At 40.8% G+C, this 22,630-nt stretch overlaps 1 protein-coding gene across 4 annotated transcripts in view; it reads right to left on the bottom strand.

Annotated features, from left to right (window-relative positions):
- The window catches only part of EZH2 (enhancer of zeste 2 polycomb repressive complex 2 subunit), a 51,231-nt gene extending 31,639 nt beyond the window's left edge, over nucleotides 1-19,592 (bottom strand). The window contains exons 1-2 of one of the 4 annotated variants that reach the window (XM_054817825.1): nucleotides 19,576-19,592; nucleotides 17,812-17,877 (exon numbers count right to left, since the gene is read on the bottom strand). In XM_054817825.1, the coding sequence (XP_054673800.1) occupies nucleotides 17,812-17,849 (38 nt within the window). In that variant the 5' untranslated portion in view covers nucleotides 17,850-17,877; nucleotides 19,576-19,592. Of the gene's footprint in view, nucleotides 1-17,811; nucleotides 17,878-18,523; nucleotides 18,986-19,575 lie in introns of those variants that run through there. The other 3 variants (XM_054817826.1, XM_054817827.1, XM_054817824.1) reach the window with 3 other exon arrangements.
- Nucleotides 19,593-22,630: the final 3,038 nt, after the last annotated feature.

Below are 22,630 nucleotides of genomic sequence, written 5' to 3'. Positions count from 1 at the left end.
ATGAACATCATCACTACCTGTTGTATTAAAATGGTAAGAAAAATAATACTTCACAAGAACATAAATACTTCCTTTTAAAACAGCGTAACTTATGCACACTCAGATAAGTCCCATTTGTTTTCAGATGAATGACAAGAACAGTCTCCTCCTGCACTAGTTTCAAGTTGCTATCTGGGGCAAAAGATAGACAACAATTTAATGTTCAAGGCACCAAATAACAAATCACAGAAAATGAAAAAATGCATTGTTGTTTATGTCATGTTAGAGCAAGAAAAAGTTCTTCTAGATAAAGTAATAATGTTCATGTGCAACAGTCAGTGGGATACACGTACTGCATTAAGTCAAATATGCATAAACAAATTAGAAACAGCCTCTTAAATGGCAAGTCCATATTAAGAGAAAAAGTACTGAGTGGAAAGGAAGCATGTGCCTATTATAGAAAATTATAGCTAAGAAAAAAGCAAAGTGTGCTGGACTGTAAAATATTAATTTTGAAAATCCTTGAAAATTTATTAATAAATTCAGATTTTGAGCAGCAGTTTTTCAAACTAAGTGAACCACATTTGTATGTTTCTGAGCAGTTGAACACCACCAAAGTAGAATTACAGCGGTGTTAACACTTGTACTGCGGTAAGGGGTAATTGTTTTTCTGTCCCTAATCTCAGATGAAAGGGGGGGGAGGGCAGACACAACACACCAAGGCAGGGAGCAGGGCAAGAAGAGCATATTCATAGCAGACAGAGCTAATTCTCACAGTGCAATCAATCCATAATCTTCACATTAGGACTATAGCCAAATGCCACTGATAATTTCTAATGTCAGTTCAAAGGCTGCCCCCAAAAAATATGCATTTAAGAAACTAAACCTAAGAAACTGGGATAAGAACTTTCACAGACAAGGACAGCTCATGTTGGGTCAGGGCTGCGGGAGTAAAAAATGAGACTGAAAGATGAACTCTTACAGAAGGGTGCTGGACACTACCTCCATCCCTAAAAGGAAAAGTAATTTTGAGAACTAAAAGACTTCATGGAAACACCAACATAAACTCAACCTCTGAGGCAAATTCAGGATTGTAGATGCTGTCCTCAAGCCTACTCTTGGTCCACTAGTACCTACGTGCAAGAAAAACCTTTCCCAAATCACTTTCTTCCACCATTTCTGCTGTTCATATTCATAAGTATTCTGAGCTGTAACAAACTACACAGTTTTTAATTTGCTAAACAAAAAAAAAAAGCCTGTACATTTTTATTAAATTATGTTGCATGGGATTTGCAGCTAGGATTGCAGAGCAAAAAAAAGGGAATTTTAAGATCAATTTGTCAGAACTAGGCAACTTTTCATATAAAGTTTCAGAATATTTCCTACAGTAGCACAAGTGGCATAAGCTAAATCCCATCTGTCTAAGAATAGTTAAGCCTGTCTTAAGAAGACAGCATAATGTTAAACAGTTTCCATTTAATAAAACATGATACTGGATTGTCTTATTGCAATGGTCTGACTCCGAGAGCCCCCAGGCCATGTCCCTCTGTCCCCATTTCCCCTTCTGAATCCTGCTAGCTGCTTCTATTGTTTTAAAATCTTTTTCTTTCCCATTTTTTCATCTTCTTCGTAAGTGCCTACAGAAGCCGTCTAACTGCTAAAGAGCCTAGTCCTAAGAACTTTTATCCAAAAGAAACTATGTAGCAGTCAACTCAGTTATTTATGGATTAACTCCAAAATAGATACAAGAAAGCAAGCATAACCCTAAAGTAGTTATACTGTTTCTCAATCGTCTCCAAAGTGCAGAATGACTTCCATGAAGAACCTGAGCTAACTTTGCCAGATCTTCCTTGATATCACACTAATGAGGGAAACCTCACCTTATCTCCCTGCACCTCTTTGCACTAGGAAGCATGGCGAGACATCCCAAGCAATTCCAGTGACAATCTGGTACAGCCACAGACAGATGATTATCTCATTCCAGACTGGGCAATCACCCCAATACCACAGCAAGCAAGGAGATGCGCATGCCACAATTAAGCCTTTGACATTGTCCCACATGACATCCTTGTCTCTAAATTGGACAGACATGGATTTAACGGATGGACCACTCGGTGGATAAGGAATTGCTGAACAGTCGCACTCAAAGAGTTGTGGTCAATGGCTCAATGTCCCAGGGGAGATCAGTGACGAGTGGTGTTCCTCAGGGGTCAGTATTGGGACTGGCGCTGTTTAACATCTTTATCAGTTACATGGACAGTGGGATCGGGCGCATCCTCAGCAAGTTTGCCAATGACACCAAGCTGTGTGATGTGGTCAACACGCTGGAGGGAAGGGATGCCATCCAGAGGGACCTTGACAGGTTTGAGAGGTGGGCCCATGCAAACCTAATGAAGTTCAACAAGGCCAAGTGCAAGGTCCTGCACATGGGCTGGGACAATCCCAAGCACAACTACAGGCTTGGTGGAGAATGGATTGAGCGCAGCCTTGAGGAGAGGGATCCCTCCCTGGAAGTGTTCCAGGCCAGGCTGGATGGGGCTTTGAGCAACCTGGTCTAGCAGAGGGTGCCCCCGTCCATGGCAGGGGAGTGGTACTAGATGGTCTTTAAGGTCCCTTCCTTTCTATGATTCTATAAATGCAAAGGCTTAACACCTTGGGTCCAAAGCTGCACTTAACCCAGCCAGCCCTCCTGGAACACAGCACAACAGCACAGCAGAACTGAAGTGACCCCACAATTCCTATTCCATACATACAGCTGAGCATTGCTGCACTGTGCTTGCCAGCTCTTATACCATCCATATTTTTTGATTACCTGTAATGTTACAGCTACCTAATTCCCTGAGCTGTAGAGTACAGAAGCGGACATTAGATAATTATACTAATGAGAGGACCAATGTAATTCTAAACAGACCACCATCAAGTACAAGAAAAACAACAAAAATAATGCCTTTTTTACCAATAAGGAGTGTGAACTACGGTTTAAGGAATGAGAGATACTGAACCCACCTAAACAATGATTTAAAAAAACCAACAACGCATCTACAAGAAAATAAAAACAAACACATAGCTCTTCTTTTCAGTTTCTATTCATGCTTGCATAACTGGAAATGAAAAACAACAAAAATGGTAGTGTCCCAGAGCATATACATTTGCATTTTACATAAACTCTGCTGAGCATTTCATAACGAAGTTATGTAGATCATCTGCATTCTTTACATCAGTTTTAAAGAAAATTCATGCCTATAAGCTTAAATCAGCCAACACTTACTTTCAGCAGCCAAAGCATGTACAATACATCTAGAATTCACAACGAGAGACAAAGAAGTATAGAAAAATTTCATCTCAAATTGCTCCTGTTTTGCCTACAGAACATAGAAAGTGCCTTATTTAAAGACAACGTCCTATTTTTCTTTGATCATTTTGGCAATATCCATCAGTGACAGACAAGCACAGAGATAATTCTCTAAATTAAGCAGTCTATTCAAGCAGTCATACTGCTGTCAAAGACTGTATTTAAGCTCCTCTGGCTACCATGCCAAATTTCAAGGAAAAGAAAAAAAAAATATTCTTTCAGCAACATTGGCATCTTACAACCATCCCATCCTCCCCAACTCTTTATTCTCACTCCAATACTGCCCACTGGGCTGCAGCCACTCTTCTCAAAGAGATGCATGGTAGGCTGGATAAAACTGACCGATAAGTAAAAACTCACTTTTGTGATTGTTTGTTTTCTGAAACACAGATCAGTTTGATGATCCCATCCACAACTGTGGAGAAGAACTTGGGCGTGTTGGTTGACGAGAAGCTCAACATGACTTGGCAATGTGCATTTGGCCCAGAAAGCCAACCATATCCTGGGCTGTGTCAAGAGAAGCATGACCAGCAGGTCAAGGGAGGTGATTCTGCCCCTCTACTCCACTCTTGTGAGACCCCACCTGGAGTACTGAGTCCAGCTCTGGGGTCCCCAGTACAGGAAAGACATGGAGCTGTTGGAGAGAGTCCAGAGGGCCATGAAGATGACCAGAGGGCTGGAGCACCTCTCCTATGAGAAGAGGCTGAGAGAGTTGAGGTTGTTCAGCCTGGAGAAAAGAAGGCTCTGGAGAGATCTTACAGCAGCCTTCCAAGTACCTAAACAGGGCCCACAGGAAAGATGGAGAGGGATCATTTACAAAGGCATGTAGTGACAGGACTGGGGGTAATGGCCATCAGCTGAAGGAGGGTAGATTTAGATTAGATATTAGGGGGTTTGAAACTAGGTGATCCCTTCCAACCCAAGCCATTCTATGATTTCTGTGCACGACTATAACGCAGAAAGGATTTGTTAGGAACTCAGACCAACGGTAGGGAATAAACTAGTGCAAGCGATTACACCACAAACAGGTGCTGGTTTTATACATTAGTTTGCTCTGGAGCAGCAGGCATATTCTTTAACTCTAAGCTGTTATCAGATCCAGACAGCATACAGGTGTCTCTGCCTGAGCATACGCAATCTTACTAATGGAGAAATTATTGTATATTAAACCCTATCTGAAGTCATCACTGAACTTCGAGCACATACAATGCTTGGGGTTTAGTTAAAAAACAAACAAACTAACCCCACCACAGCCTTCTATGCTTTTCCTCAAACTAAAAAAAATTTGCTTGGGCAGCAGAATTTAGGACAACTTTCATGTTCAACTCAAAAAGCAGAATTTTAGCAACAGAAAGCATTAACAAGGCTTTTCCATAAGCTTGAAAAAAATTCAATACTTCCTAGAAAACAAAAAAACACCAAGATAATACATTTCAAGTATTAAACCCCAATGCATTAAGCTTAGACCTAAAGTTGTTAGCTTTCCAAAACCACATCATAAAATACTCAAATGATCTTTTATGTTACAGGATTTTACACAGCACAATACAACAAAATGATTGTTCAACTGCAGCTAAGTATTTTTCAGGTATGTTAAACTAAACTTTATTATTTAGAAACTCTTGGAAATTTACTTTTAGTATTTTACTTCATGCACCCTAAATGCAAAACAAGACAATACTCGCTTTGAACCTATCTTTCCAGAGTAAGCAATTTCCAGCAGAGTCTTATTAGAATTACCAAGCACCTGAAAATAATCTATCAATAAGACACATACATATTGCTAGACTTAAAAAAACTGACTTGGAAGTTAATTATAAATTAATGCTATAATCTGCCAGATCTGTCTCCTTCATTTATACCAAACTATTAATAGCACAGAGAGATTCATGGAAAAACTATGGTCAAGAAACAATATTATTCTCTTGGGCTAAGTAAGAAAAAATTGTTCACTGATGTGATTTCAGAACTGCTAACTATTTCCATATTAAGTTACGCAAGCTGCAGGGGTGGGGAGAATGACACTCCTAGCACACCTCAAAGGGCTTTTTACCTGTGCGTACATACACAAAAAAAAAAAAAAAAGCACAAGCCTAGAAGTTTCCTAGTTGCTTGCTACTCTCTGTATTTTCTAAAGCAAAACAAAACATGGTTTTCTTTCAAACTTATCTATGTAAAATAGCACATTCTCATTTCCATGGGAAGAAAAATATTCCCAAGGCCACTGTCAGCTTGGGTATTTCAGATACCAAACCAGATCAACTAACAAAAATCTCTAGGTCTGAAATACGATACCATAAGAAAGATTAACATAGTCCATTACTAATATTTTACTACAAAAACAACTACAGTACATTTACTCTTTTACAGAATCAGTCACAAAGAAATAGATGGGAGTAACCTGTAGTGTGGTTTTTTACTATTTTTACTATAGAAATGTGGTATTAAGTTCACAGAGCAGTTCAACCTACTTTTCATCAATAAATCCCTAAAAATACTTATCTATGCTTTAAAATTTACATCATGTTGTTATTCCATATGCTGAAGTTCTGTGTCATTAAAGGATGTTTAAATTTAGAGAGAGAACTTACATCAAATGCTACCATCAGTTCAACTACCTTCCTCAAACGCTATTTGGTGTCAGTTTTACCTGGAAAAGACATCATCTGTCAGCTGTATCAGTAGCCCCTGGTCACTCATTTCCACCTCTCCTCAGCCTTCTCTACTGTGAGAGCTTAAGTGCTTATGATTCTGTTAATCAAACTAGGTCAGGAAAAATATCTGTCTCAACAGCCCAGAAAATAAACATACTTAGTTTTTAAATACAATTTTTCAACAAAATCAGCTCCACAAGCTGGTTTGTTCAGCAGCCACATGAATTCTTGAATCAACACAAGTGAAGGGCGGGGGGGGGGCAACACTGGGGCAAGAACAAGAGGCAAAGGACTGAAATTGGAGAGGGCAGCAGCAGAGGCTTCAAAAGAAGTGTTTGTCTCGCCATGTCATCTCTCTGCCACTCAGTTTTACCAGTACAGAAAAGTGATTCTTAATAACCAGAAACAGGAAACATTTACTAAGCCAGCCATGCCACTCTTCAGGCAGATAATTGCCAACAGGTTTGTACTGGCCTACAAAGGCTTAACATCTACTGGGCCGTGTTTGGCCGTATCTAAAAGAAATTAATCAGTTCGTGAACTGATCTAAGCAGGTAACTCCAAACAGCTCATCTGTCCTTCCTCACTCGGACAGGCTTCAGTGGTTGAGGATGATATAGGTTAATAAAACACTCATGACCAACTCTTAATGAGGTTCCATGTTCTGCAAGAATGTTTGTGATTACTCAAGAGATGGAAACTATTATACAAGCTATTGTCAAAGACAAAACTATTAATTTTAACAAGCGATGTAAGGAGGAGAACCATCAACAGCCTCAGATGTACCAATGTCATAAGCCCAAACTGAGGAGTAATGTCTGTGTGTGAAAGAAGATGTCCGAATCTCAGAATACTTCCTCTTCCTCCCCCTCAAATTAGCAGAAAAACCCTGACTTGCAAGTAGAATTAAAAGTCTGTGTTTCAACTGCAGTGTGGCTAACAACCTCATCCCAGGTATTTTACCATCAGCCCTAACACCAGTACAGACTGATGACGGCTGTAGGCTTTCCAGGTAATATGGCAGCACCAAAAGCAGGCAGCCTGCTGCTATAAATAGGCATGCTTTTATAATGAGCAGTCTCATCACAATTAAGCTCCTATTATCATGATACAGTTGGTTACTTGCAATTACTATTTGCAACACTAAATACATTTCAGTTAGTGGAATCCCTTCCAATTAGTAGTCCATCACTACAATACTGTGGGGGTTTTTAATGTACCAACAACTTAAAATTTTTGCTTCCATTAGAATGGAGTTGTCAAATTTAAGACCAGTGCACTCTCTCCTTCCTGACATAATCAATAGTTGCTAGCGTATTACAAGTTATCTAACAGAATTTAACTTTGAAGAACAACATTTCAATTTAAGCAAAACTAAGCAGCACATTCACTTACCTATTTGCTTTTGGAAGCTGATGACAAATACATCCTAATGTACTTCTCAGCTAAGAGTGGGAAAGGACGTGGGATCTTAAAATGGCATACGTTTCCTCTCTTCATTGTTTGTCTACACTACTTCAGCATCTCAGATAGAATTTACATGGCAAATGCGCTAAATTTGATTGAGGTGATCAGTTACACCAAATCAGATCTTTTCTGCACTCAAAAGAAGCAGTTTCCTAACTGGACCAAAATTGCTCATGCTGGCTTGATAAACACCCAATGGGCAGGCAAGAGGAACCATGCAACCAGGGTCAAGGGAAAGGAGCAAAGCCTTTCCCTGTGAATGTCAGCAAACCGTTAGAGCATATCATCCACTTGCCTTAGACTAGAACTCTTATCTGCTGTACCATGTAAAACATACTATTCACACTACATATTTTTTTTACAAGACTTTGCACAGTCAAAGCAGTTAATGTGGCAAACTACTTCTGCACGAGTAGCTTTCAAGAAGCGTGTTTCCTGCTATCTCTAGATCAACTAAAGATGGCTCTGAAAAGGTGTAGTGAGTGGCAAAGCAGTAGCAGCCACCATTTGTTACTTGTCTACATTAGTTGCCAGTGTAAGACAAACATAGAAGATGTCTGTAACAAACAAAAAGCTAGCGCAGGTTTGTTTAATTCAGTCCTGCCTAATACATCCCACTACAGCCATTCACAACAACTGCATATATTTGGTTAACGATGGTTATTCTCCATTTCCTATTAGTACAAGCCTACGGCTTCAAGGTATGTTCTATTTATTCTTAACAAAATTATTTAAGAATACTACATGTAGACTCCTAAACAGACTTTTTAAAACATGTGTCATGTTTTCATCTGTTTCTGGGTCTTATCAAAATTGGATGAGTCACTTCAAGAATTTCAACCAATACATGAAAGAATTAATTCCTTGAACAGTGTGATTTCTTACACAAATCAGAGCTAAACATGGACGATCACAGCAGCACTATTCTAGCCCTTCTACTGAGACATGCTAATCTATACTAAATGAAAGTACAAGAGGCAACAGACAAGACTCAGCAAGGGATTTCATTTCAATACAGTGAGAAAATTCTTCACAGCGAGTGCAGTCCAGGTATAGGAATGCATTAAGCAGAGAGGTGATAGAATCTCCATTCTTGAAAACATTTTAAAAGCGGTCTGAAAAGACAGTTTCAGTGTTGGCCTTGCACAAGCAGGAGACTGGATCAGATGACCTCTAGACGTACCTGCCAACCTAAACTATTCTACAAATCAATACAACTCTCAACTGGGCCTGCCACCTCAAAACCAAAAACCATGCTATTTTTAAAGCTAATGCTATGGAGTTTGCTTGCCTTTTAAATTCCAGTTTAATATTTCAGAAGATGAAAATAATCACCACTGCATTCTAAAGTTCTTGGTATTTCAATCAGCTACAGGTACAATTTGGAAAACAACACTACTATTAAGAGAACAATATTTTGTGAATTAAAATGCTTAAGAGCTTAATCAGACAACTCTTCAGTTTGGTGTGTAATCACTGATTGTTCTAATCTAATCAGTAGAAACATTTGTTATGTTACAGTCTCCTTTAACAACTCCATCAACTAGTCAGTGCACACACTCCTTTCCAGTACTATTCCATGTTTGTTCATTTGAAAGAGGCCTTCTCTGCTTAACAGTAGAGTTGGAGCCTTCAGTTCTACCTCTTAGAAATCATAATTAAGAAAGATTGAAAAGCTCTTCACTAATTAAGAATGTAGTCTAACTAGAGTGCTACAGACTCTCCATAAACTTACCATTATGTTTAAAATAATAATAACAAAAAAAACATAAAAGGGCTGGTTTTTTTCAAAGTAGTTGTCATCTTATCCTAATAGGGTTCTGCTTCTCTTAGAGCCCATCCTTTGTGGCTTTGAAGTGTCACTCTTTTCAGACCTTTTACTTTCTGTCATTTAAGTGACTACAGCCTTACCTTGCACTTGGTATACTTAAGATCAGGAGCCTGATATCTATCCTGCAACATTAAATGGATCATTGTTTTTTTGGGTGGGTTTTTTCAGACTTCAATTTCATTTTCTTTTTAATTTTTAATTAAAAACATTCCAGAAGATACCAATAAAGCAAGTCAAGCAGTACACATGTTCACAGTAAGCAACTACTTTATGACCTGCTTCCCCACAACTTGAAAGATGTGCCTCCTCAATTATTTCTTCTTAAGCACAGTGGGTTTTGGGTCTTGTCACTATTCCAGCAGCTCCTTAAGTTACTAACTCCCACAACTGATACTTCAGGATATTAAAGATTACCAAGATGATTTTGTGTATCTTTTGAGTAAGAATTTCAGCTTCTTTCAAAAGAGGCTTAAAAAAAAAAAATCACCATTTTGTGGCAAATTCACACTGGTCATCACACGCTACCTTGATCAAGATGTCTATCAAACAAAATAACTATGCACACCCTTTTCTCTTACAGCTGCATAAACGGCTATCCGTGAACTAAGAATACAGTTTCATGACATACTCAATCCAATCAAACTACTTATTTGTAGTAGTACTACTACCAAACTAACTTATTAACTGTAATGACTATACTTTTATTTGCAGTATTATTCCCCAAACTAAAACTAGTTGGAGTGGTTACTAAATTACTTTAACAAAGGCAATACCTTGTATCTGAGCTAATCAATGTAATCAGAATTTCCTTTAAATGGCTGACTTTTAGCTTTCCTATGATAACAACAAGGCTGATGCATCCTTCTACGTACATCCTTTGCCATAACTTCTGATGCAAATGGCAAACATAAATCAAATGTGACATGGCTTACAGATCACTAAGTTATGCATGTTTTCTGCAACACATTCATGAAGGACTGCAAGTGCTCTGGCATTATGAAAAGCTGCAGTGTGAACCCATATTTTATTAAAAAAAAAAATCACGGGCGTAATAACCAAAAACAATTTACTAGGGAGAAACACCACTTAAGGCTGCAGACACTGACATATCAACAGATAGCAGCAGAACCCTACCCGAGCAATGCCATTGCAGCTAACCACAGTTCAGAAGACTCAGGGCCATACCTGCTCTCTGCTCCAATCTGTAACATAATTACACACACTACTTTACAGTAGCTACAATCCTGCATGCTACCCCTAGATGTTGCTAGGGAATGTTCCTATCTTAGATATTAGGAATTCTAACCTTCAGTCCAATTTCCAGATTTAGTATGAGTCCCTCTTTTCCCTCTCCATACTTAAGTCCTGACTTCTTTTTGCATTGATCACAACATCTAGCTTCCTTCATCAACTATTGTTTCTAGTCTGTTTTTAACAGTTAAATGAATCTCTTAAAACACGCTTTCTCTTGCTGCCCAAACATACCAGACAAAAACCATATGGAGGACCAGACAGCTTTGACTTTCAAGCATCACCCCTACTTTATCCTGGCATCACTACAAAAAGAAGCACTTTTACCTGCCACTTGTTCCTGCACATGTGCTATCATTTCCCTCCTGACAGCACAAGCACTTTTGCAGCCAGACGCTGACAGAAGCAAGGAAATCCTCTGGCTGAAAATACCTTGCTACTTTTGACTGAAGAAAAGCGAGCATCCAGCCACTCTGTCCCCACTTAAAAACACTGTGAACTATGGCCTTAGACGTTCAATTTTCAGCTCCTTCTGAGAATACTAAACGCCTAAGCCTGCAGATCAATTTCTGGATGTGCTCAATTCATACTGAGACTCATACGACTTATTATTTGAAATGCTCACCTCACATAGTAAATCAGAGCAGTTCTGTTACTGACACACAAGACAGGAGGGAAACAAGTCAACTATAGGGCTCACAGAACTCACATTTTTTTCAATCGTGCTCCCTATCTGATTTTTAAAACAAGATAAATATTAATTTGCCTCCTACAGTATTTTATGTTTTACTTTCTCCCCTAACAGTTCATTCACATAGACAGTTTAACAGTACATTGCTTGCATATTCTTTGCAGGAGTTTCTACCACCACTGATTAGGCAGATATTAGAAACTCCAACTCTTCACTAAGTATGAGGAAGAAAGAAAGGGAAGAATGAGGAGTCAAGCAGCTATTGGATATTAAAGAAAAGGAAATGTCCCTTCTTCTTGGAAAAACATGAGGAATCTTAATTTATCTTCTTGCTGGTTTTACAATAGAATTTTTTATTTTTTCTAGGTTAGAAAACTACCAAAGCAAACCAACTACCAGGTATTCAATGTTCCTTGCCCTATCTGCCAGCATGTTAAAAACTTTGCGACTTAGAGTTTATAAATAACTCAGACCTTACAGAAATACTTCAGAAAATATAGCCAAAATTGTCCCTGGTTCTTAATATCTAAAATAATTTTAATCAATCTGCTTCAAAAATTTAAATTTAAAAAAAAAAGCAAAAACTCACCTGGTCTTGACAAAATCCCCCAATCATTTTAAAAGTTTTGGCACTAACTATAGGTTGATTAAACATGAAGTACCTGAGTAAGATCCAACAACAGAACTATTCTAGAAAACAAGCTTATTTCAGACTTTCTATCAGCCATAAAGAAGGAGGAATGCATCAGTTTGATGACTTCTTTTTTCCTAACAGTACACTGCCTTTGATTTATTTTGACATTATCTCATTTTGTGGGAATTTTCTTCATTTGTGGGAATTTTCTTAGAACATTTACTCCTCAGGAAACAATGGTATGGGTAGCCCTCAGTTTCATTTTCTTCAGTAAAGAAAAATAAAAAAGTTGTGTCTGTTAATAACAAAATAAGATTTCAATACAAATAATTAATTTCCAACACATTTCCTTAAACAAATACAAGAGTAGAACAAAAAAAGTAATGTAGTATAATTTCCTTTCAGACAACCCTTAAAAGATAAGTGTTCGATCAATCTATATATGGAAGCCTGCAACTTTCAAAGGTATGCTTCCATTCAAAAATTTCTTTCTCTGTATCCCTACAGCTTCAGGATTTAGAGAAAAACAGACATTAAATAGTTACAGAATACCATGTAAGGAGTAAGAATAACCATTTCAAAGAAAAAAATTTCTAAATTCCCTATATTATTGCTTTCTTCCAGAACATTTCAACATTTGACACTTTTAGAAAATTTTGCCATGGCATATTTTCACATACTGTTTTGGAAATAAAAATAACAAGTTCAAGTACTCATCCACTTGGGTGAGGAAAGAGGGAAAGAGAGAACGGGGAGATCATAATCAAATGTTTTGTATTAAAGATCAAACCAAAATTGGCACTATGTGAAGTCAACTGACATCTCACTTCAGTTTGGGTAGCATTAGCAAACCACTGTGCAGCAGATAATGCAACTATTTACTTTTTACTTCGATATCTGCATGTATAAATACTTTTAACTATGTTTGCATGCGTGAGTAAGACTACTTGGATCAAAAACCAAATAAAGCATTTTTAAACTCCAAACAGCAGAACAGCAACAAGAAGTTTCAAGCCTGATTTTGCTCATGCTTTTTACAAGTCACCCTTAAAACCATCCCACATTTCTTTACATAAGACCAAGCCTGGCTATTTGTCAGGAGAAAGTAAAGTTTTATGCATAAAACTTGAACTTCACCTTTGAGTTGTTCAAATGCGTACCTCTGAATTTCTCCCTCCACACTCATTCATAGACACTCATAGGAATTAGATGGCTCACACACACATTCCAAATAACCTCTGTTGCCTAACACCTCCATCCCTTAAAATCTAGCTTTTTGATATCCTGGATAAATCTGGCAGAAAAAGTAACACTTGCTGGGAACACTTAAGGCATGTCTCCACAGGCAAAATAATTTAGGGTGTGAATTTGAAGTTCACTGATTATTCCACCCGAACTTGTTTTGTGGACACACCTTTTTTACTCTAAAAACTCTAAAATAGCCACAGGTTCCTGAGCTCAGTCCACACACACAAAAGCAACCCACATGCTACACTGGAAAAACCCTGCCACACAACAATTAAGCGGTTCAGTAGCTATTCTGTACTCTTTCCCTGCATAGGCAAATAGCCTAAACTTTGGAAGATACTATGCTTCCATGTATGCAGAATTCATTGTAGAACAGTCTGGTAAATTTTGGAGCTGAACTGGTATTTACCAATTGTCTGAAAAATTCCAAAATGAGCTTCAAATGATGAAAGCAACCATACGAGTTATTTACACAACTCTCATTTTGAAGTCCTCAAAATAACTGGGTCTAATGTATGGCAACCCTATTTTATAAGGTATATGGGGATTAAGCCATCAGCACATTAGATTAAATGTTGCTTATAAAGGGAAAAAACAGAGAGACTACTTTTCCAGAAGCTTGATTTAATGGAGAAAATTAATGAGAAAAGTTTATCTTAAAAACAAAACACCAAAACAAACAAACCCAAAAAACTCCAACATCCTCCAGTGAAAAAAAATCAGCTCCCTTAGGCTGTGGAAGAGAATTACAAATAGTAAGGCTTTGGAACCAATTATGTCTCCCAGTTTCAAAGCAATGATGGACTGAACACCAGCAATGGTTAAACTCTTTTAAGAATAAAACAACATAAGTCAATCTCTTCTTCCAACAGTTAAACTGTGGATTTAACATTGCATTAAACACAGTAGTAATAAATACTCACTAGAAACATGGCACAAACTAGCGGACATATAGCTGAAAATTATCACCAAGGACAGATTTTATGCTGTCCCTGGTTATAAATCATATAATTAAAAAAGAGATGATAATAATAACTTAATGACTTTAATCCATCTGCCATGGCATATTTTCACACGTATATCAAGCATCTGTAACACACATCTGCCTGATTTCTGACAGAAGCAGCAAACTGAATTCCATATCTAGAATTTTTTATCTTACTAGTAAAAAATGAAATCAGACAACTATACACCAAAACGTAAAGCTTGCCAGATCCACTCACGCTAAGAATCACAGAAAGGAAGCCAGCTCACATTTAAAAAAAAAAAAATTATATATGAGTCGGATGGTTTGAGTTTCCTTCCTTTCAAATACTTTGTTTCTTTAAATTACATCTGATGGCTTTGGGATTTAAACTGAACATGCAGGCTGTGAAAAAGAGAATTCATGGCAGGAAAAACTGAACCAACCACATAAAAGGTAGAATGGGAAGAAGCCAGATACAACAAAAACTGACAAGGGAAATAGGCTTGGTTCTAGTTTAAAAAATAATTTAAAATATATAAAGAAATCACACCCTCCCGTAAATGTTTCTTTTCAGTTTACATCTTAGAAAGCCCAGGACGTGGACTGTAATTTGAACTACTTTGCTTGCATAATTACACATACAGCATCATTTAAGCAGGCACCATATGCATATATAAAAAAGAAAACTAATAGCAAATTCTGAAGTTGTTCTGCAATTGCGTATCAAGGAAGTCTTCGTTTGCACACAGTAAGGTGTCAGTTTTACCTCATTTGTTAATGAAATCATATATATCCAAATTAGAAGCTTTGGAAATACTACATCACATTTTCAAGCAAATAACAATACTGCGCTTATTCACTCACATCATTACATTGTTATTTTTATCCACAACATTCAGAACATGCACAGTATCTATCTAGATTTCCAAATGGCCTTCTCGCCTTAAAAGTACTACTGATTTTACCATTAGAAAGGAAGCATAGTATGCATTATAAATCATTCCAAGACAACAGTATTTTTTCACAAAATGAGCAGAGGCACAATTACTGAAAAATCCTATATGCAGACTTCAGCCAGGAAGCCAGATTCCTAAAATAAGGGTGTGACCCACATTAATCTGGGGGGGGGGGGGGGAAGGGGCGTGTTTACAGTTTTTTCTGGACACAGCAGCAACATTAACAGACATCCTCTTCTCTCCCACTATTTTTTAAATGGCAACAAATTTACAAGTCTGTGATTAAATAATTACTTATATATTTAAGAATTCCTTTCTTTTTTACTATTTTTAAAAGAAGCTTAATTTGTCAATATTATATGCAAATTATACTTTTCACTCTTCTTCTTAAGAGTTGCCTCTACCCAAGTTTACTAGCGTTACTTTATCTTTTTAATTCAGAATACATATTTTGCCTATAACATTGGAGGTAGTTTTCTCACTTTTGCTGAGGATCCATATCTGAAGTCCACAGTCTGACACATCTTAGTGGAAAACTAGGTATAAAACTAGAAAAAGCCTGTAACAATCAAACTACCAACTATTCTCAGTTACAGAAAGCAGCATTGTCACTACTGCGTTTTAGAAAACTTCACTGTTTCTTGCTTGGAGCTCAACAGAACCTATTCCCTCCTTCAACAAATTTCACTCTTTAGTTTCACCTCATACATAAATAGACAGACACAACAGGTAGAATACTTATTTAATAATTCTGGACATTGTTTTCCCTTTAATCTTTAGCTCAACAAAACTCTTGGGCATATACTTGGAGCTAAAAAACAAACCCAAGCACACTAATTTGTAACCAATGTTTTTCCTGTTCCCCTGTGAAACACCTCTCCCTGTTTTGCATCCATCTTAAACCAAGTTTTTCTTTGTCTCACCTTTCCTCCTCCCAGACACAGCTGCTTAACTGAAATTATCACTTAAACTATGTCAGTACTGGAGTAACTCATCCATTTAAAGGTTGACTTAGCCATTCTAGAACAGTTGTACAAGTCATACACATGGATACTAAATGTATAGATACATTTACAGATAGCATAGATGCTGTCTTCAATCAGACACCATATCAATGAACACAGCACTGCTCTCCATGGACCTTGCTGACAATATTAACAGAAGGTTGGTAGCAGCTTTAACATAAAAATAAAGCTCCTGTTACCATCCTACAGCTTCTGTTAACAGGGGTCTTATTTCCTAATGTAAGTATAAATCAAATACCTCATCAAATCATTAAGCATTATATTTACAGTACATAGTCCATCTCCTCCACTTTAAAAAAAATTTAAAAAATCTGGTAAACTGAAATTTGCTTGGATAGGTAATTCTGTAAAGATGACCTACTTGACTCAGTAAACTTCCTTGCTTAGCAAAGACCAGGTCCTGTTCCTGAAATTTTCAGGATCCCTGCTGGGGAAAACGTTATTCCCCCTTAAGTTTCACAGACACTTCTCCTCAAGTCAGCCAAGATGCATCTATAAGCACCAACTGTAGAATTAAAGAACTTTCAGATTACAGCCAACACTAAAGTTTCCCATAGCACTTTTGCTTAAATACAATGTAAAGCAAACATTTATTAAATATGCCTTCTGTCAGTATTGCAGCCATTTTTAAAAATAACTCTCACTGTTCAATCACATGAATATAGTACTGTCGTCTAAAATTGTTGTTCAATTTTAACATTATAGTTGTGAACTTATTAAAATGTATACATGATATATACGTCTAAAGAAGCTGAATCTTCTGGTGAATGGTGACAAGAACAGATTTTTTTTTATTAATTTTGAGAGGAATTTTAGAGTGCACCAACTTTTCTGGGAACATTGTTGGAGTGCACTAGATGCTAGACATATCTTATTCTGACATAAGCTGCTTTACAGAAAGCGGCAGTTAGCTTGCACTCTCACTGTATATAATACAGTTAGTGCATTCAATAACGCACTACAAAAATTCCCCTCTCACTAAGCCAAAGTTTCTTTGCAGGTAAGCAGAAGTGCAGGCATATATTTACATTTCACCTATGAATGTTGCAATGTTACAGAACAAACAAAAATCCATTTAGATACATATCTTCAATGAAATGACCATACTTCAGCTTGTTGGTAATTCTAGCAAGAGAGGAAAAAAATACAGCAAGGAAAAAAAAAAAAATTGAGCTTCAATTTCAAGTCTCCGGCCTAAGTTTACACACTACCACTTCAGCTCATTTTAAATTGAGCAAACGCATTTTACGACCTTTTGACGATATGGATTTTCAGTGTCTGTCACTTTTCAGGGTGAAATTACATATTTTTAAAAAATCTCTGATTTTTTTCTTTTTTTCCCCAATTTTGGTCCTAAATTAGAATCTTGAATTCTTCCAAATGATGAAAATAGCTGTTGACACCTCATGGAACATTTTACTGTCACAGATTTCTCCACAGGTTGTTCAACTTTGTTACTTTCATTCCTCATGTATACAGAGGAAGGAAACAAAAAAATTTTTCCTCTCTTTTTCTTTTTGGTAAAGGAAACTCCACATCAAGAAACATAACATTTTTGATCTAACAATCTCAAAGCCAGTACTTGATAAAGCACTAGCTCTCGAAGCTAAAAAACACTCAACACATTGCACAAAATTTTTATCTCCTAAAACACTGGAAGCATACTTTCCGAAAGACTCTGTAGATCTTAAATATTCACATTTTAATAATCTAAAGTGAGAGCAGTTAGAGTACACTATGTACAAGCAATACTCACCCTTCTGAAGATGCTTTATTGTTACCACAAATAAACATTCCCCGGACTCTCAATTTGATATAGACACTGGGGACAAACAAAGAATGACCTTTTAATTTTTACAAATCACATAAAGAATCTGAATGTGCCAAGCCCTAAAAAAAGATTAACCTATATATGAGGAAATCGCAATTTAGAAGTGAAGATTGCACTAAAAATGCTGGTAAAACTCTTCACTGAAATCTGTATTAGTAAGAACCAAACTCATAATAGCTGAAACTACAGTTACTAGACTTAAACAAAGATGAACCCATCCTGCAACAATTAAACAACCTTGTCCAAACTGTTACATGCTTCTTATTAGCGGTCAAGAATCTGAACTTCCAGTTCCATAGCTCAAAAAAAAAAAAAAAGCAAACAAAAAAACACCAAACTTTAGCTCCAGTAAAATAAGGATAGTGCTTTATAAGTTAGAAATAAGTATCTTCAGTAACGTCCAAGTTTATTATCTCATTCCTGCTGCATCTATGCACAGGTTGCTTTTCTTTTGTCTGCTAATAACAATTTCTGAATCACCATGAATACCTGTTAATGTCAAATACATATGCATGATGCCACAACACCGCTTTCTTCATCTTTATCCAGTCATACATTCCTTGCTCAGGGACAGCTCTGCCCAGTACCCTCCTTCACACCTTCCCACACATCCTAGTTTTAGAGTGCTCTTGTATACCTATGCTTGGCGACATTAGATCCAAACCCCAGAATTTCCAGCTTCCTATGAACTTTCCTGCGGCGCACTGGAAGATCAGGATCGCACGGTGCCCTTAACGATTAGGAAGTTCGCCGGAGCCCCCGCCAGACTGATTTAGCCCCCGTCGCCCTCTTAAATTCCTTCCCTGAGCGAGGAACCCTCCAAGGCCAGGGGCGGGAGCCCGAAGGGCGGCGAACCCCCAAACCAGAACTTGTTTCCAGGGCACGAGGGTGCGGGCGAACGGCCCGGGACGTGCTCAGCCTCCCCGCCCGGCTCGCCCCGCCGAGCGCCAGCTTCCGGGAGGCTGAGAGCACCCGAGCTCGGACCGGACCTGTCCGAGCCTCCCGGGAGCCTGCCTCGGCGGGGGGGGGAGCTTTGTGCCACTCTCCCCGCCGGGGGCACACGGGTTTCTCCGCCGGGCGCTCCGAGACCTTAGCCGGCGTGCGTTAAGCACACGCTTAGCTCCCCTCTGTCCCTTCAATCAAACTGAAGGAGCCGCCGCCGCCGCATGCAGTCGGGAGGAGCGGGGAGGAGGGGAAGGAAACCGCCGGGTCTTCCCCGCTCTCCCTCTCCCCGCACAGCGCGGGCTCCCCGCCCGCCGCCCCCCACCCTCGGGGAGGTGGACGACGAGCTCGCCCCCAGCCCAGGGCTGCGCTCCACCGGCCTGGGGTCGGAACGGGAACTACTGGCCAGGCTGGACGGAGCCAACTTAGACAAAGGGCACTTCAGACTCCATGTCTCTCCCCTCCAGCTGTCACCGGCCGGGAGCGCGCGTGTCTCGCCGCCGGCGCCCCCCGCCGCCGGGCGCCCGCCCCCCGCGCCACCCGTCGCGCCCGCGGGAAAGGGACGGGAGGCGGCTGCTCCTCGGGAGGCGGCTGCTCCTCGGGAGCCGTCGCCCCCCTCCCGCCCCTTCCCCTTCTCCCGCGCCCTTCTCCCCTCCCCCCACTACAAAGAGAGCCGGTTATAAATAGCCGCTCCCGGCGACAACGCCTCAAGCCCGCGAGGTGTCGCTCGCTCGCTCGCTCACTCACCCGCCCCCCCGCCCCGGCCTCGCGCCGCCGCCGCTCCGCCGCTACTGCCGCCGCCGCCGCCAGCTCCGCGCCGCTCCGCTCGCTCTCCCTCCCCTGAGCCTCCGGCTGCCGGATTCACCCTCCCGGACCGAGCGCCAAACGCAGCGGCCCAATCGGCATCGCGCTCATTGGCGAGCGCCGAGCGCCGCCTCGATTGGATGGACGCGGACAGGGCCCTCCGCGCCAATCAGGAGCGGCTGGGGGCGGGGCGAGGGGCGGGAGCTCCCTCCCCACGTGCGGGGGGGGGAGGGAGGGGAGGGAGAGCTCTTTGTTCTCGCGCTGCCTGTGGGGGACTGGGGGGTTCGCGCTTCCCCTTCCCGCACCCCTCCCCCGGCCCCGCGCCTTCCGTGCTCCAGTTCTCCCCTCACCAGAGCAGGGCCGGGGCCGGAGCACGCCGGGCCGGGGAGGCTTGAAACTCTCCGCCGCCTCACGTGGAGGGGGGAGAGGGAGGAGAAAGGAGGGAGGCGAGGGGATTGGCGGGCACCGGGAGGGAGCGCGGCACGGCCCGGGGAGGGGCTGCGCTGCTCGGCGCTGCCGAGTTTGAATCAGTTCGAAAGTGGGAGCTGTAACGGTTTTAACAGTCCCGCCGCTGCGCGCGCGGGAGGGGGCAGCCCTGTGGGAAAGGCGCGGGGCTCGCCAGGCGGGAGGGAGGGAGGGGAGGGGACGTCTGGTGCGAGCGGCAGGGGCTAGGCAGTCGCTCCCCTCGGCCGCCACCGCTCCGGGCCTGTTGCTTCCCCGGCGGGCAGATCGGCTTTCCCCGCTGGCTCGCCCTCCGCCCGCCTCGGCGTCCGGCGGGGTCTCACGGCGCCACATCGAAAGTGTGGTGAGGTGAGGGCGGCCTGCCACAGCCTGCTCCCCGGCACACCCCCGCCGGGCGTCCTCGCCGCTCCCCGGGGCCCCAGCCCCCGCGCCCCGGCGGATGTCGTCTGGCTGAGTCACTTTCCAGAGTTGCGTGATGCGATCCTCGTGTCGTTTGACCTTTGCTTACCCAAACTTTACCGGCATCTGCCCTTTTTTTGTGCAGCATGCCGTTCCCCTTGGCTTTCTCTGCCTCGGTGCTCTGCATCCAGAGTGGTTTCTCTGCTATCAAACCCCTGCCTTACCCTGTTGTGGGAGCGGTAATAAATCACAGCAGCAGCAAGGTGTCCACATCAGGCTTGGATCATGTTGCTTGTTACGTGCTGTCTCCAGCCTCTAAGGTTGCTATCATTTCCCCTCATTTCTAATCTGTGAGCCATGCTCATCAATCTTGTTGCCAAGGTTGTGCTCAAACCCTGAGGATTCATGCTCCTTTAGTCCGCTGTTATCTTGCTTTTTGGTCACTCTGGCCTTTCTTCATCTTCAGTGGTGAAAAATAAAATTGTGAAGGTAAGTTTCCTGATGGGTACTTTGTCCTTCCCTTGTGACTGTATCCCTTTCCTGCCTGTCCCGGATTAAGCACCGCTTCCGAGGTGTGCTGGAGCACGAGCCGCATCGTTGCTTCCACAGTCTATTCCTGTCCTTACCAAATACCAGCTCCCCTCTCCCTTGCGAACGCTTTGGTACATCTTCAAGGTCGAAGCTCCAAAAACAAGCAGCGGCCACCGTACTGAGGTCCTTAGTGATAAAAGTCTCTCGCGGGGGAAATAAAGCACAAGCGCAACCTCATTCCCAAATCATGCAGTTGGCTTACATGTCAAATGAGGCTAGGTGTTCTTCTACTGAAAGGTGATGTTCTTGTGTGTTACTATAGTCTCTGTCTTTCTATGTGTAAGTACTTAAAATTTCCAAACTTCATCACGTATTAAACTTGCAGTGAGATCTTAAGAGTGGGCATTCCTACACTTTATGTTCTCAATTTGCCTTGTGGCCTTGAAAAGCGGCTTCTACCAGTTTTATTTTTAAATCTCTGGGGGTTTGTGAGTTAAGAGCAAAAAATGTGCAGCAGAAATTATTTCCTCTTACGGCTACATGTCATAGTGTGGGAGATTGCCATACCCTTCCCCTAATTCTAGTGGAGTGGGTGACAATTGGAAAGATTATCTTAAAATCATCACATTTGCAAAGTATTAGTCATTTCTGGAAGTTCAGCTACTTCAATCTATTCTGCCCCAAGATGGCTGCCGCCACCAAAATGGCTACCCAGTCCCTTCACAACTCAGAATTTCTAATTTGCTTTGATTGTTAGAGTTGCACTTCATGAGATCTGGTGTTAGGCAGCAAGTATAAATAATCATCACTAAATAAGCAGAGGGTAACTTAATAGAAGAGGTATAATCAGCCACAAGGTGGAAAAATCTGTGTCGCAGAACCTGTCCTGTGAACTAGACCTCAGCACAGATTGCTTCGCTTTTCTCTCTTGCACAGAAGATTATTCATCTGTTTTACCTGAAACTAATGCTTACTAGAAAATTAAACACGTTTTGAACGGAGTTACTCTTTTTCCTTTGCACTGTAGCAAAACAGCCTTTCCACCAAGGCTCTGTTCTAGGCTCTCAAAGCAAGGAACTCCATTAGGCACCGATTTTCTGATCAGTCATTCAGGCTGTCTCAAACAACCAGGAGAATTTTAGCAGCTGGGTTTTTTCTGCACACAGTGGTTTAATGTTGCAACGAGCTCTGCACAGACTTTCTGTTTTCACAAACCACCCAAATGTTTTTCTGTTTCTGCTGCATTTTCATGATTAAAGAACACCCCTTTGAACAAGGATCTGCTTTATGCAGAGACATTCATACCAGATCTTTAGGCAAAAATAGTACAAAAATTTTTGAAAGAATTACAAAATCTGGTATTTTGAGGAGTCATTCTGAAAGGAGTGAATTCTAATAGCAGCATGTAATAGTACTTTTGAGAAAAGTAGCTAATGTTGAAGAAATATATACACGTTACACGGCATGAAAATAAAATCAAACTCAGGAAAAAAGTATCAGATTTGGTGTAGACCCTTCTGGAACTGTTGAAAGCTTTTGCCTTTTTTATAGCTAACACATTGTAGAAGATCTTTTCCCATGTTCTAAACACATGAATGAAACACAT

The sequence above is a fragment of the Grus americana genome, chromosome 2 (assembly GCF_028858705.1).
Source record: "Grus americana isolate bGruAme1 chromosome 2, bGruAme1.mat, whole genome shotgun sequence".
Lineage (NCBI taxonomy): Eukaryota > Metazoa > Chordata > Aves > Gruiformes > Gruidae > Grus > Grus americana.
The sequence above is the reverse complement of the archived record's forward strand: the minus strand, read 5'-3'. Positions and strand labels throughout refer to the sequence as shown.